We start from the raw sequence: 16,701 nt of genomic DNA on the forward strand, positions 1-16,701 counted from the left end.
TACTGCTTTGATCATGTAAGTTACCCCTTCCCAGATCTTCTCCATCTCAATTGTTATCTTTCTTGAAATGTAGTAACCAGAGTGCAGAAATTTCATTTTACAGAACTAACAAATTCTAATTGTAATATTCTTGGTGATATGTGTTCTGTCTCTTTTACTTATTTGACATTTATCTTCAGGGACCTCTATGATGACATCCAGGCCCACTATCTTTTTTTTTTTTTAAGATTTTATTTATTTATTCACGATAGTCACACAGAGAGAGAGAGAGAGGCAGAGACACAGGGAGAGGGAGAAGCAGGCTCCATGCAGGGAGCCCGATGTGGGATTCAATCCCGGGTCTCCAGGATCGCGCCCCAGGCCAAAGGCAGGCGCCAAACCACTGCGCCACCCAGGGATCCCCTGGGCCCACTATCTTTTAAGTATAATTTAGACTGTCTATATAGTTAAACCCTTTGCCCTCTAATTTTTGTGATCACACATGAAACTTTGTAAGTTATTTCTAAAACTGATTCCATCAATTTGGCAGTGTACTGTCCACAAGAATTTATCACCTTACACCAGATATTTTTTTTGTACTCCCCCTGCGCCAGTACTAGAAAAAAAAAAAAGATGCTTAAAAAAAAAAAACCAAACAAGACAAAAAATTGGATCCCCAAGCATTCATTCCTAGAAGGTCCTCACTATTCATACTCCTAAGACTAAAAAGCAACCAGTCTTACTCTTTGAATTCCTCTCTGTAAGTCATTTCTTTACTGGATAATAGTAATCCCCACAACACATATAAATTACTTTTCTCTCCCACAACTTTTGTAAAGGAATGCTAAGTAATTTTGAGTAAGTATTCAAAAAGGAATACCTCCATTCATTGTCTCCCCATATTTACTATGTGGCACCTTCTTCCACTAAGTTAGTCTTAGCACTATTATCCTATTATTAAAGAATGTATGAACTTGCTTGGTACAAAAATAAAGAATATTAACTTATAGCTCCGAGGATCTCTTCTCCAGTAGAATAGATATCTATGATGACAAAATACATATTTTGATCTATCACTTTACTATTTAGTAACTGTTTTATAACTTAACAATTGTAGTAAATATCATATCCCACAAATTTTATCTTTATTCATTGATTGGGTTTGAATGTTTGAGCATTATTTACTTCAAAATAAAATTTAAGACACAACCAGGCATTATTTATCACCCAGTGCTATGCAACAAGAAATATGGAACATTACCAATTAAGTATTCTTGCCAAAAAGATCAAACTTGAATATGATTAGGCTTCTAGATCTACCTGCCAATGGAAAGAAAATATAGATACAGAGGAATATGACTGCAGTGATGCAGTCAATAAAATCCAGAAAGCAGGAAATTTTGGTACATATTTAAATTATTTTTCTAGGTATATACATTCCTACATTTAGACATGGACTTTTTTTTTGGACTTCTCTCTTTAAATTATTTTTCTAGGGATATACATTCCTACATTTAGACATGGACTTTTTTTTTGGACTTCTATGATAAGTAAGGATCATACTATTAATGTTTGTGACCAGCTTTTTTCAAAACCTCAGTTCTTTTGATTTGATTTGATTTGATTTGAGTATTCTAGGGGCACCTGGGTGGCACAGTGGTTGAGTGTCTGCTTTTGGCTCAGGTTGTGATCCTGGAGTCCTGGGATCGAGTCCCACATCAGGCTTCCTGAAGGGAGCCTGCTTCTCCTTCTGCCTATGTCTCTGCCTCTCTCCGTGTATCTCTCATGAATAAGTAAATAAAATATTTTTTTAAAAAGAGTATTCTACTAAGACACTTTCAGAATCCCTATACAGATAAACTGATACTCAGTTTATCCCTAATGTGGCATGCTCTGTGGACATTTTTTTTTCCTCTTCTCTCGGATGCGTGTTTCATTAGAGCCTTATTTACCTACCAGACAGTCATATTCTTTTCAGCCCTAGAGAACTTAGTAAGAGAGGAATATTGGATTCAGCAGAGCAAGTAATATTCTGAATGGCATGCCGCATTTATGTGAGGTAATTATTCAAGCCACAGCCTTGGCCCTTGGTTCAGATAAGGGACTAAAATGAAGCAAAGAATGGAAAAATCAGATGAGTGAAGAGAGATAATGAAATCTGGGGTTTATTCAGATTTTTTTTCCTTTAGGACGACCCTAGCTAGGATCGTGGGGAGGAGAACATACATAAAATAAGGGAAGAAGGCTAGTAATATTAGGTACCTAAACATGTTGTTTGATATCCTAAGAAATACATCATATCCAAGCTCATTTTTATTTATAAAATAAATATATTTCAATATCTAAATAAGGGTGTTTTTTTTTTATTCCAAGAAAGGAAATGAAACAATTTTATTTTTTTAAAGATTTTATTTATTTATTCATGAGAGACACACAGAGAGAGGCAGAGACATAGGCAGAGGGAGAAGCAGGCTCCATGCAGGGAGCCCCGTGGGGACTCGATCCCGGGACTCCAGGATCACATCCTAGGCCGAGGCAGGCTCAACTGCTGAGCCACCCAGGCGTCCCGAAACAAACTTTTTAAATAACTTATTTGCAGCTAAATAACACAGTAAAACCCCATAACGGTGACTACTTTGTTTTTTTTTTTTACCTGTCTAAAGAATTAGATTTATTTAAATGAAACGAAAATGTAGTTTAAGGCAGCAGCTTATTCTTTTTCTTACTTAAATATTTTATTTAAATTCAATTTGTCAATATATAGAATAGTGACTATTTTGGAACAAGTTCTCATCTGTTAAATCTAATGTAATAGCCACTGTTTACTGAGTGCTTACTATGGTGCCACACAATGTGCTAAATAAGCATTTAACCTATATTATGTCATTTAAATCTAGTTAAATATATGAAGTTAGAATTATTAGATCCATTTCACATATGTGAAAATGAAGATTTAGAGGGTCACCTGGCTGGCTCAGTTGGAAGGTTGTGCAACTTTTGATCTCAGGGTCATGAGTTAGAACCCCATGTTGGGTGTAGAGATTACTAAATAAACAAAACTTAAAAAAAAATTAAGATTCAGAGAGCTTAACAAACTGTCCAAAGATATGATTCTAGTCTGTGGCAAAGCTGATATTTGAAACAAGTGCAATTACAAAGCCTATGATGCTTATTATTAAGCTATAATGCTTCCAAAGCCTGTATTATATAGTGATTAAAAACAATATATGTCAATTAGGTACGTAAAGTCACATGGTCTATCTCATACTATTAACAGAATTCTAAGTAGAAGTCAAGCGGTGGTGGGATGGGTTAAATAGGTGATGGGGATTAAGGAGTGCACTTGTTATGATGAGTACTGAGTGATGTATGGAATTGTTGGATGAAATTAAAACTTAAATTCAGAGCAGAGGTGCCTATTTATAAAAATAATTCTGGGGTGCCTGGGTGGCTCAGTCAGTTAAGGGTCTGTCTTCAGCTCAGGTCATGATCCCAGGATCCTGGGATGGAGCCCCACGTCAGACTCCTTGCTCACAGGGAGTCTGCTTCTTCCTTTGCCTCTACAGGCTGTGCTCTCACAGGGAGTCTGCCTCTCCCTCTGCCTCTATGGGCTGTGCTCACCTTTTCTCTGTGCATCAAATAAGTAAATAAAATCTTTAAAAAAATAATAATTCTCCTGAATTTTCTCATCCCTAGCACAAGATCACTAAGAGCCACACTTCTTCCTCAAATTGAGCTGAGCCTTCCTGTACTGCATTCCCTTACACTTTCCACCTTTTCAAGTTGATAAGTGGATAATACAGTCTGAGATCACGGATAAACAGTATGATACAGTGGAAAAAAAACTAAAGCTGGAATCAGAAGACCTGAGTTCTCAGCTCTAGTGTTGGTTCCAACATTTCCTAGTCAGGAACATCTAGTGTTGGTTCCAACATTTCCTAGTCCAGGACAATTGACTTAACTTTTTTCTCACTTGATCTAACTAAATAACAAAACAAAAGCTATAAAATCCATTCTGTCTTCTGCAAAGGATGGTTGTAATGATCCAATGAGATGTGACATGAGATACCTTGTAAACTATAAAAGACAAATGGTATTCACTTATTTAAGAGAACCAGAACAACAACATAAAAAAAAAAAAAAAAAAGAGAGAGAGAGAAAAAAACAGAAGAAGCAGTCTCCCAAATGAAGCTCTTATTCTTTTTCACCCCAAGACATACACACAGGGTAGCAAACAACCATTTGGAGGTAAATGTCATGTCTAATACAGAGAAGTGAAGAAATGATGGAGAATTCAGAACAGAAAAGGAAGGAAGAATGGCATACTATGGGACACATATTTCTGGGCCATCCATAATCTCACATCATTAATCAAAAAACCACTTTAAAAAAACATCCACTTAACACAATTGGAGTTATGCATTAAATAATGAGCTCTAATAGTTTTTTCTTACATGATGTTAGCAATTTCTCCTGCACTTTAATCAACACACTAAAATCTTGTAAGAGAAAATATAATTTGGTTAATACCTTATTCCAGCCGCTGGCATGAACTGTGGTCTCCAGAGTACATTCCCGATATGCTTGATATGTCACTGGCCTGTAGAGATTTTTTTTTAAGAGTCTGGGTCACAAAGAAGGAAAATTCTAAATTTCCAGATGAATAAAAATACAGTAACTATTCTTTTTTTTTTTTACAGTAACTATTCTGTGTTGAACTTTTTTGCTAAAGTACCAAAGAATATTCAGTATATTGATTTGTATGAGATGTGGCTTTTAACATTTGGTATGCATTTACTTCAAGCACTCCCTATAGGCTGAGAGGCATGCTATCAGCTTGGGAAAGCAGTTAATAACATAACAATAATGAAAATAATGCTTTTAAAATAAACTTAAAGTATTTGAAACTTATCCAATAGGATTTCCATGTTGCAGATAAACACACACTTGGGTTATTAAAAAAGATTAGTTAACAAAAATGATCTCTTTATTAAAAGCACAATTTTAACTTTCTTAAAAGGCAAAAAATTTAAAACACTTAAAACTTAAAGAAACATGTCACCAAAAGACCTCTTAAACTGAAGATCTAAGGAGTTGGGCTAAAATAAGGCCAGTAAACGGAGCTCTATGTTTAACTTGGAGTCTTATGACATAAAATCCTGGAGGGCAGAGATAAGCTTTTCTGATTATTTCCAACTAAGTTCTAGTCACACCCAAAACTAAAAAACCACTGAGTGATGACAACAACACTCACTAATTTATTGAAGGATTTTGGGTACTACGTATAAGACTTGGTTTCATGTCTTAACAACAAATACTTAGTAGCATATGAAAGCATCAATAGCCTGAATATCAGATTTAATAAAACTTATCCCTCACTTTTGTGGGCAAACTCTTAACATATATGTAAAAAAGGGGGAGGAGTCTTGCTTTTATAGGATTTTAAAATCCATTCCAAAGGCATTTTCTGCTCTGACTTGGGTCTGTGATCTCTTCAGCCTATGAATATTTATTTAATATGGAGGATAGCTACCACTTATTGGTGGCCTATTGTTCAGTTTTATATTTTTATATATTTATACTTTATATCACATACTATCATTTTACACATTAGGAAATTGAAGCTCAGAAAAGCTAAGAGTTTGGGACGCCTAGGTGGCTCAGTGGTTGAGTGCCTGCCTTTGGCCCAGGGCATGATCCTGGAGTCCCGGGATCGAGTTCCACATCGGGCTCCCTGCATGGAGCCTGCTTCTCTCTCTGCCTATGTCTCTGCCTCTCTCTCTGTGTCTCTCATGAATAAATAAAAAAAAGAAAAGAAAAGCTAAGAAGCTATCCCAAATCTACATAGCTGGCAACCAGCAATGCAGGAATTCATAACCAACTAGATCTGGGTCCACAGGCCACACTACTCCTATTTTATTTTATTTTATTTTTTTTACTTCTCCTATTTTAAATTAGGATTCTGTAACATATCACAATAATGTCTCGATGCCACATGCGGCTAGTGATCATCTGAAATGTGGCTAGTGATATGCTGAAAGTAGACATACACACTAGATTTCTAAGACTTAGTAAGGAAAAAAGAATGCAAAATAGCTCATTAATATTTTCATACTGAGGACCTGTTAAAACTATAATATTCTGAATATATTGGGCCGAATAAAACATATTAAAAATTTTAACTTTTAATGTGGTTGTTAGAAGATTTTAAATTGCATATACATGACTTGTATTTCATCTCTTGCGTAGTGGTAGTCTACATACTTCAGGAACCAGTTCTGATGACACACATTATCCTTCTTTTACAGAAGTCAATGTAAAATCAATACCACAGTGATGCAGAAAGGAGGTAAGGTATGTGGGATGACCTTTTTTTATAAGATGTTATATACTAACTTCCTGATATTACATTACCATTAAAGTAAGCTTAGAATTTTTTAGAAGTCATGGGCTCAATAGGAGAAGGTAGTCATAAAACTTGAATTTCAGATACTACACAGTCTACCTATCCATATCCTCCCTCAGGTTTACTTGTGTCTATCAGTCCCTTCACTTCCTCTCCTGAAATGTGTGATGCTGCTGTGGGTCACAGTAGTCCTTACTGGTAGTTTGTCTATCAGGCTAAAGTACTTTAGCATCTTTCAGAATGAAACATGATTTGAATCATTATATGTACACACATACATGTACATAAAAGATCCAGCAGACTAACACATTCAAAGGAAATCTAATACACAGAAAAGCGTAGGAGAAAAATCAACCCTATCTAATGAGCTACCTGAACATAGCAAAGAAGAAAAAGGGGCAGGGGGAGCTTCTTCACACTGCTAGTGCTTGGCTATGAAGAGTTCAGGATTATTTTACCACTTAAACAAAACTGTTGGAAGGAGTAGGTGGTATTTTCCACCTTACAAACTATTCCTATCAACCTGTATAATACTTCTAGTTCACCATCAGTTACTTATTTCTAAGGTATTAGTGACAGAGCTTATTAACAACATTCAAATGTAGATTACTGTGAAAAAAATTTATTCATAGAGAAGCCTGACTGTGATATACAATCAGAGGTACCAATTTAAAAAATAATTTTGTCAGGAATGCCTGGCTGGCTTAGTCAGTGGAATACAGGACTCTTGATCTCAGGGTTAAAAGTTCAAGCTCTGCGCTGGGTATAGAAATTACTTAAAAATTAAACCTTTAAATAAATAAATAAAAAATTTAAAAAAGAAATAATTATCTCAGCATTGAGGGTCTAGGAGGAAAAAAACCACCAAGTAGTCACCCGACTATAGATTTTTAAATATAATTTACTTTTCAGTGAAAAGATATCAATTTTTCCTATAAATTACTAAAAGGATGCCCAAAAACACCTAATAACCTAAATGATACTGTTCTTCAGAGAGCTTATAATATCCCAGTAAAGTTAAAATTAATAGATGGGGAAATTCAGATATCAAATGAAATGGTTTGCTTAAAACCACAAATAGTTTGTACCAAAATTGGAAACAGAATATTTGGTTTCTACTTCTCAGTTATTTTACTTCCAGTCCCAATAGCTCTTACAAGTTTTTTTTCTTTTGGCAAAACAGTAGGTTTCTTCAAATCTTAATGGAACATCATTAAAATATATATATATATATATATATATATGAAAATATAGCTTTTCTGATGCAAGAAGCATGGCACCCACTCATCCTGTCCCTCACCATCTCGGGTCCCCTATGCTTCACAGAACACTAAAAACCACTGCTGTACATCCAAATTTCCTATTTAAGCTTTATTTTTAGACACTCGTAATCTCTTCAGATTCATTTAAACTTTCCTATGTATACAGTTAAGAAAGTCCAAATACGATTTTCATTTCAGTATCCTATACATAATTTGGATTTTTATATTTGCTAATGTCACCAGGACACATAGAAACAAACCAAATTCTCCTTAAACTCAAACTTCTTCCCTCTAACAAACGGTTACATATGATATGAAAGTAAGGAATTACCTGTACCTACACCAGTAATTTGGCATCTGACCCTTTAAAGTGAAGAAAACAGTCTTCATGCTGTTTTAGATGTCATTCTTCATTAAAACAAATTTTTTTCTAATTCATACCAATTCCTTAATGATTCTAAGTAAAGATTTAGAGGAAAAAAATTTTTATGATTTACATTAAATGACTTGGTTCTATTTTAATGTGCTTTCACTTCGAGCTTCTTGCCTTTAGCTTGAACAGTCAAAACCATAGTTAGTAGAGAAGGTCCCACTATACGAATGTGGCAGCAATTCCAGACAGATGTGCAATCACAAAGTTTAGCAACATGTGAGATACCTAAAATGCTGACATGATGTTAACTGCACATTGCAATGCATAAAACCATAACCATTATATTTATGTTGGCCCCTAGACAGAATGATAGTAAAAAGTGGTCAGAACAAGTGAAATAGCTCCTATTTACATTTACAAAGCAGTGAAAACAGCTGCTGAAACCAAAGAGTTCAACAAGTAAACAGAAATGATCAAATCCATGTCGGAACTGTTAAATCACCACTTTGATGTAAAAGCTGTCACTCAAATACAAACAAAAAGCAAAGAAAGAAAAAGTAAAGTGAGAAGTGACATCGTTCACCTAAAACAAAGCCTTAATCAGCCCAGTGCTGCAAGAGAAATCCAGAGACTACTTAAAGAATCATGCTCCCACTCAGCAATGGTAGTAACTCACTGGCTGAGGAGCATTTGCAATGCCTTTTGCAGAGGCTCTTTCAGTTCCTGTGATACTTTTTCTCCAAGATGAGCCAAGCAGTCTTCCACTGAGCTTTCTGGGTTGGCAGGGCTGAACACAGGAGAAGTATGACGGTCAAAGCCTGTGCTGGTGAAAGCTGAAGATAGGGTAAAAGAAAAACCTATTTTAATAAATAATATCAAGAATTGTGCTACAGGGACACTTGGCTGCCTCAGTTGGAAGAACATGGGATCTTGATCTCAGGGTCATGATTTCAAACCCCACACTGGGAGTATAGAGATTACCGGGGGAAAAAACTTAAAATTTTTGGGGAAAAAAGTTGTGCTATTAAAACTCAGGGGATCGGGATGCTTGAGTGGCTCAGTGGTTGAGCAGCTGCCCTTGATTCAGGGCATGATCCCAGTCTGGGGGTCAAATCCCACATCGGGTTCGCTGTGGGAAGCCTGCTTCTCCCTCAGCCTATATCTCTGTCTCTCTCTGTATCTCTCATGAATATATAAAATCTTTAGGAAAAAAAAGGTATTTAAAAAAAACTCAGGGGATTAAGACATCTACTATTATAACCAACATTTATAAGCCACTTAAAAAGGTAAGACATTCATTATGAGATATTAATCTTTCCTGGAACACAATGCTTAATAGGTCCTAGTTTAGAGATTTTTTTTTTTTTTAAAGAAAGATTTTTATGGAAAACCTTAGTTTTAGGAGAACGAAAAGACAAAACTGACATGCTAAAATATACAAGCCAAGGGGCGCCTGGGTCGCTCAGTCGATTAAGTATCCAACTCTTTTTTTTTTTTTTCTAAGAATCCAACTCTTGATTTTGGCTTAGGTTATGATCTCAGGGTCATGGGATAGAGCCTGTGGGTGTCAGGCTCCATGATCAATGTGGAATCTCTGTCTCCCTCTGCCCCTCCCCCCACTTACATGTGCTCTTGCTCTTGTTCTCTCTCTCACACAAATAAACTAAATCTTTGGACGCCTGGGTGCTAAGTGATTGAGGATATGCCTTTGGCTCAGGGCGTGATCCTTGGTCCAGGGATCAAGTCCCACATCGGGCTGCCCACAAGGAGCCTGCTTCTCCTTCTGCCTATGTCTCTGCCTCTCTCTGTGTGTCTCTCATGAATAAATAAATCTTTAAAAAAAATAATAAAATAAAAAATAAATTAAATCTTTAAAAAAAATACACAGGGACACATGGGTAGTTCAGCTGGTTGGGTGTCTGCCTTCAGTTCAGGTCATGATCCCAGGGTCCTGGGATCAAGCCCTGCAAGGGGCTCCCTGCTCAGTGAGGAGTCTACTTCTCCCTCCTCCTCTGCCCCTCCTCCCCACTTGTGCTCACTGCTGTCTCTCCCTCAAAAATATTTTTTAAAAAATACACAAGCAAGGGCTCAGTGGTTGAAGAACTACCTTCCGCTCAGGTCGTGATCCAGGGGTCCAGGGATCAAGTCCCACATCGGGCTTCCCACAGGGAGCCAGCTTCTCCCTCAGCCTGTGTCTCTGCCTCTCTCTCTGTATCTCTCATGAATAAATAAAATCTTTAAAAAAAAAAAAGAAATAAAAAATGATAAAAAAATAAAATACACAAGCCAATTTAGTATGTTACTACATACCAATTTCATGCAAGAATGATATATGGAAAGCAACTCTTGGCTCTATTATCCCACTCTTAGTATTTTTTTTTTTAAGATTTCATTTTTACCTTTATAGATATGGCACTTCTTCAACCAGATTCTAATCAGCTTATTCCATCTGACAGGATGAGTCAATTACTTTCATTCCCTTTTTTATTTTTATTTATTTATTTTTTTTAATTTACGATAGTCATACAGAGAGAGAGAGAGGCAGAGACACAGGCAGAGGGAGAAGCAGGCTCCATGCACCGGGAGCCCGACGTGGAATTCGATCCCAGGTCTCCAGGATCGCGCCCTGGGCCAAAGGCAGGCGCCAAACCACTGCGCCACCCAGGGTTCCCTCATTCCCTTTTTTTAAAAGCTTTTTATTAAGTTCCCCTCACCCCCCCTTGTGCTCTCTCTCAAATAAAATCTTAAACAAAAATAAAAGTTTTTCATTTTAATTCCAATATAGGTAACATAGTATTACATTAATTTTAGGTATACAACACATGATTCAACAATTCCATAATTCAATCCCTTTTTATCTTTTTTTTTAAAGATTTTATTTATTTGAGAGAGAGAGCAAGCAGGTACATGAGCAAGTGGAGGGACAAAGGAAGAGGGAGAAACAGACTCCTTGCTCAGCGGGGAGCCTGATGTGGGACTCAATCCCAGGACCCCAGGATCATGACCTGAGCTGAAGGCAGATGCTTAACTGAGCCACCCAAGCGCCCCTCTTTAAAATGAACTTTCAGGGATCCCTGGGTGACGCAGCGGTTTGGCGCCTGCCTTTGGCCCAGGGCGCGATCCTGGAGACCCGGGATCGAATCCCACGTCGGGCTCCCGGTGCATGGAGCCTGCTTCTCCCTCTGCCTGTGTCTCTGCCTCTCTCTCTCTATCTCTCGTGAATAAATAAATCTTTAAAATGAACTTTCAGGGACACCTGGGTGGCTCAGTGGTTGAGCATCTGCCTTTGGCCCAGGGCACGATCCTAGAGTCCTGGGATCGAGTCCCACATTGGGCTCCCTGCATGGAGCCTGCTTCTCTCCCTCTGCCTGTGTCTCTGCCTCTCTCTCTGTGTTTCTCATGAATAAATAAGTAAAATATTTTTTTAAAAAATGAACTTTCAAACTTAATATTCCTGTACATGGATAAAATTTAAAACTATGAAGGTGATACAAGTATACAAGTTGTCTATGAAAGAGGCAACCACAGCTTCTCTCCTCAGCTCAAACTACAGCTTCTCATCTGCTTCCTTACTCCATGTTATAGTGCCATACACTAACTGGGAGAAAAACAGGCAGAGTCATCATTGTTCCAAGGTACAAGTGAGATGTAGGGCACAGAATCCTAGTAAAGCAAGCAGCTAGCACCCACCCAAGAGTTACTAATAACGTCCATAATGTATTCACTGCATTAATCTAAAGTTTGCACCTAGAAGGCTACAAATTTTACTGAAGTGTGTATTTCTTTATAAAGTATTTTCCTCCAAGAAAGATGCAAATGGCTACAAAGTTCACAATAATTTTGTGAGCAAACTTGAGAGCATCCATTTTAATAATCAGTTTAAGATAATACGGGGGTTTAATAAGTGATTGCATGTGATGCTTTGTTGCTTTTTTTTCATTTCTGCCTTCTGCTCATTTTACTATGTATAAGCACTGTTATCAAAAGTGGACAAAGGTTGCGGTGACTGAGTGGCTCAGTCAGTTTAGTGTCTGCCTTTAGCTCAGGTCATGATCCTGAGGTTCAAAGACTGAGTCCCCCATTGGGCTCCTTGCTCAGGGAGGAGTCTGCTTCTCCTTCTCCCTCTGCCTCTGCTTGTACTTTCTCTCTCTCTCTGACAAATAAATAAAACCTTAAAAAAAGAAAAAAAAATATTCTCAGCATTATACATAACAGTCAAAAAGTAGAAACAACCTGAATGTCCATCAACTTTGTTTATCCATTTGAATGGATAAACAAAATATGGTATATTCACACTGGATTATTCTTTCACTGTAAAATGGAATCAAGTACTGACACATGTTACCACATGGATGATCCTTGAAAACACCATGCTGAGTGAAATAAGCCAACCAGCAAAGACCACACAGTGTATGATTCCACTTACATACATATCCATAAAGGCAAACACAGAGACAGAAAGTTAGATTAGTGGCTGCCATGAACAGGGATGAGGACAAGGGTGGTAAGAGCAGAAATGGGAAGTGACTGCTAACACGTACAGCATCTCTTCTTGGGATGTTAAAAATGTTCTAAATGTCGATTGTGGTGACGATTACACAATTCTGTGAATATACCAAAAACCACTCAAATGTATACTTTATTTTTTTTTATAGATTTTTGTTTTTATTTATTCATGAAAGACACACAGAGAGAGGCAGAGACACAGGCAGAGGGAGCAGCAGCTCCATGCAGGGAGCCCGATGTGGGACTCAATCCCAGGACTCCAGGATCACACCCTGAGCCAAAGGCAGACGCTCAACCACTGAGCCACCCAGGTGTCCCTCAACTGTACACTTTAAATGGGTAAATGTGCGAAATACATCTTGATATAAAGCTGTACAAGAAAAACATTGGGCAAGATATTCAATATAATTAATTATGGAAAGCAAAATAAGGAAAACCCAAATGCTCCCTGCAATTATAAGGGAATGATTGAATAAATATTCATTCAATATATGGAATTTCATGAAGCTAATAGAATGATAACTGTTTTTTTAAGTACTTATTTTATTATTGTTTTTTTTTTTAAGTAAGCTCTACACCCAACATGGGGCTTCAACTCACGACCCTGAGATCAAGAGTCAAATGCTCTACCAACTGAGTCAGCCAGGCACAGAGAATGATAACTGTGTTTAAGGTTTATGGTGTAATATTAAGTATAAAAGACATGCCTACAAAGTTCCATGTGTATTACTCTTACAGCTATCCATAGCATACATACATGCAAAAATGGAAGCACTTAGTTACAGTTCCCCTTTAATGTGAATATTAATTTTTAAAAATACCAATATAAATTAAACAACATGAAATGGAAACTACCTTAACATGATTGCTTAGTCTATTAACACCAGGAAAAGACCATCAGGTATAGTCTGGAAACATTTATAAACCTATCCTTCAGGAAAGAGAAAGGATACCTTGTGGTTGCACCCTTATAATCCTATACCAATAAAGCTACATAATGTTGAAAAAGCTCTACTGTAAATACCAAACCAACAGTAAACCACATCAAACTCTAAGTCTACTAATTAACCAGAAAAATAAGAATAAACAGACCTTCAGAAATTTCTTTGTCCAGGGATTCTAGCTCTTCTTCAATTTCGGTTTTAACTTTTAATAAGACTTCTTGATCCAGGGGTTGTGAAGCTATGAGGGAGAGAGAAGCCATTAGAATATGGGTAGCATTTTACCTATCTAAGTCAGAAAATGCAAATCAAAACTCATTACCAAGTCTACTGGGCTCGGAGATGTTTAAAGATGAGGAAGCTGAGATTGGGTAGGTTAGACCACCACGAGAGAGGAGCTATGAACTCAACTTAGGTCAGTCTGAATATAAAATCATTAATCCAGGGGCACCTGGGTGGCTCAGTTGGTTAAGTGTCTGTCTTCAGCTCAGGTCATGGAATCAAGATCCCAGGGTCCTGGGATCGAGCCTCCAGTCCAGCTCCCTGTTCAGCAGGGAGCCTATTTCTCCCTCTCTCTCTCTGCCCCTCTGCTTGTGCTTTCTCTGACTCTCAAATAAATAAATAAAATCTTTAAAAAACAAATCATTAACCAGTCCTCCTCATTTTCTGTTTGGGAAACTAGGAAGGAAATATCTGAAACGTTTTTGGTGTAATAATAGTAAAAGAACCCATGGGGACGCCTGGTTGGCTCAGTGGTTTGAGCATCTGCCTTTGGCTCAGGTCGTGATTTCAAAGTTCTGGGATCGAGTTCCATATCGAGCCCCCAGCAGGAAGCCTCCTTCTCTTCTCTCTGCCTGTGTCTCTGCCCCTCTCTACATCTCTCATAAACAAATAGAAAATCTTAAAAAAAAAAGAACCATAAGAAGTTGTCTCAGTGATAATGTCTTCGAAAATTGATATTCAAGGTCCCTTATCTACACAACTTCATGTAAACTGCAGCTCAAGAGGAGGCCTGTTATCCTCAAAAGACATATTCTCTAAATTAAGAGAACTATAAGAGCTGGCCACAAGCTATTATCATGTAGTAAAAAGGTCTTGGCCTGTGGCATAGAACAGAGAACAAAGGGGAAGAACTCTGAAGGAGAAAATGAGACAAGATGCTTTAAAATCTACTAATTTCTCCTGCCACCAATATTTGGAGCAGAACCTCAACATTTCATCTAAAACACTGAATCCAAATAGGACACCCCATACCTCTCACATTCAGAATATTTCCAGTGCTGTTTCAATTATTTATTATCACTGTTTTGTACCATTGACAAGTTTTTCTTTATTTTTTAAAGATTTTATTTATTTATTCATGAGAGACACACACAGAGAGAGAGAGAGAGAGAGAGAGAGGCAGAGACACGCAGAGGGAGGAAGCTGGCTCCACGCAGGGAGCCCGATGTAGTCCTCGATCCCAGGACTCCAAGATCACACCATGGGCAAAAGCAGATGCTCAACCACTGAGCGACCCAGGGATCCCTCATTGACAAGTTTTAGAAAGAGATGGATCTACCATTTACGTTTTCATTTTTTACAAGCCAATAAATGCTGAATTAAAAGATGACCGTATTAATTTAGACCAAAAAATTTGATTTTTTTTAAGGATTTTATTTTTAAATAATCTACATCCAACGCGGGGCTCAAATTCACAACCCCAAGATAGAGTCCCTGTTCTACTGACTGAGCCAGCCATGCTCCCCTAAACCAAGAAAGTTGGTCCCTCTGGCTTTAAAATAGCTTTGAAAAACAAAAGTTGAACGTTCCAACATTTCACAGATTTTCTGATTAGTTTTCAAATTTAAAGTTGATAATAAATAAATAAATAAAGTTGATAAAAATAATTTTCCTTTAGGTAATATAAAATACTTTCCTTCCAAAATAAAGCTTAAAATATTTTTTTGTAAAAAAAATAAAGTTCCTTAGGTATTTCTAGTTGAAGTATAATACAAAGGATCTCTTCAATGTCATTATTAATATATTCCCTTAATGACATTTCACTAATCATTTCTGCCTATTTCAATACCTTAGATGAAATTATGTACATAAAAACTTTAAAACATTACAAAAAACACAATCTATTATGCAAAGTTTGAAGATAATGTATCCTAGGAATAAGGTGATCTTCATAAATTTTCCTAAGCATAAAATCTATCTTTTTTTTTTTAAAGATTATAGTTATTGGGATCCCTGGGTGGCGCAGTGGTTTGGCGCCTGTCTTTGGCCCGGGGCGCGATCCTGGAGACCCGGGATCGAATCCCACGTCGGGCTCCCGGTGCATGGAGCCTGCTTCTCCCTCTGCCTGTGTCTCTGCCTCTCTCTCTCTCTCTCTCTCTCTGTGACTGTCATAAATAAATAAAAAATTTAAAAAAAAAAGATTATAGTTATTTATTCATGAGAGACACAGAGAGAAAGAGGCAGAGATGCAGGCAGAGGGAGAAGTGGGCTCCATGCAGGGAGCCCAATGCAAGACTCAATCCCTGGACCAGGGATCACGTCCTGAGCCAAAGGCAGACGCTCAACCATTAAGCCACCCAGGTGTCCCAAAAGTCTATCTTTAAAAGACAGGCTCCCCCTAATTTTTTTAATTGTGGTAAAATACATGTAATATAGATTTTCCATCTTAACTATTTTTAAGTGTGCACTTCAGCTGTACTACTTACATTCATAATGTTGTGCTACCATCATCGCCATCCATTTCTAGAACTTTCTTACGTCCTTTTTTAAGGATTTAATTAATTAATTAATTTGAGAGAGAGAATGAGCACAGGGGGTGGGACACAGGGAGAGGGAGAGAATCCTCAGGCAGACTCCCCACTAAACATGGAGCCTGACATAGGGCTCAATCCTAGGACCCTAAGATCATGACTTGAACCAAAATCAAGAGTCAGGTGCTTGCCAACTGAGCCACTCAGGCATTCCAAGAACTTTCTACATCTTGAAGAACTGAAACTCTAAACCCATTAAACAAGAAATCCCCATTTCTTCCTTCCCCTCCCCCACCCCGACCTAGCTCCTGGCAAACTCTATTCTATCTTCTTTCTCTCCAATTTGACTACTCTATGTACATTTTTAAAAAAGATTTTATATATTCATGAGAGATGCAGAGAGAGAGGCAGAGACACAGGCAGAGGGAGACCCAGGATCGAGTCCCATGTCAGGCTCCCTGCATGGAGCCTGCTTCTCCCT

General features: G+C 37.6%; 1 protein-coding gene across 7 annotated transcripts in view; it reads right to left on the reverse strand.

Annotated features, from left to right (window-relative positions):
• BCL2L13 (BCL2 like 13) overlaps window positions 1-16,701 on the reverse strand; it is an 85,987-nt gene that overhangs the window by 39,495 nt on the left and 29,791 nt on the right. For 3 of the 7 annotated variants that reach the window (XM_055315386.1, XM_055315385.1, XM_055315383.1), the window contains exons 3-5: window positions 13,619-13,708; window positions 8,697-8,853; window positions 4,510-4,603 (exon numbers count right to left, since the gene is read on the reverse strand). In XM_055315386.1, coding sequence (XP_055171361.1) covers window positions 4,510-4,603; window positions 8,697-8,853; window positions 13,619-13,708 — 341 coding nt within the window. Of the gene's footprint in view, window positions 1-4,509; window positions 4,604-8,696; window positions 8,854-10,127; window positions 10,259-13,618; window positions 13,709-16,701 lie in introns of those variants that run through there. The other 4 variants (XM_055315387.1, XM_055315384.1, XM_055315389.1 and 1 more) reach the window with 3 other exon arrangements.

The sequence above is a fragment of the Nyctereutes procyonoides genome, unplaced genomic scaffold (assembly GCF_905146905.1).
Source record: "Nyctereutes procyonoides isolate TBG_1078 unplaced genomic scaffold, NYPRO_anot_genome, whole genome shotgun sequence".
Classification (NCBI taxonomy): domain Eukaryota; kingdom Metazoa; phylum Chordata; class Mammalia; order Carnivora; family Canidae; genus Nyctereutes; species Nyctereutes procyonoides.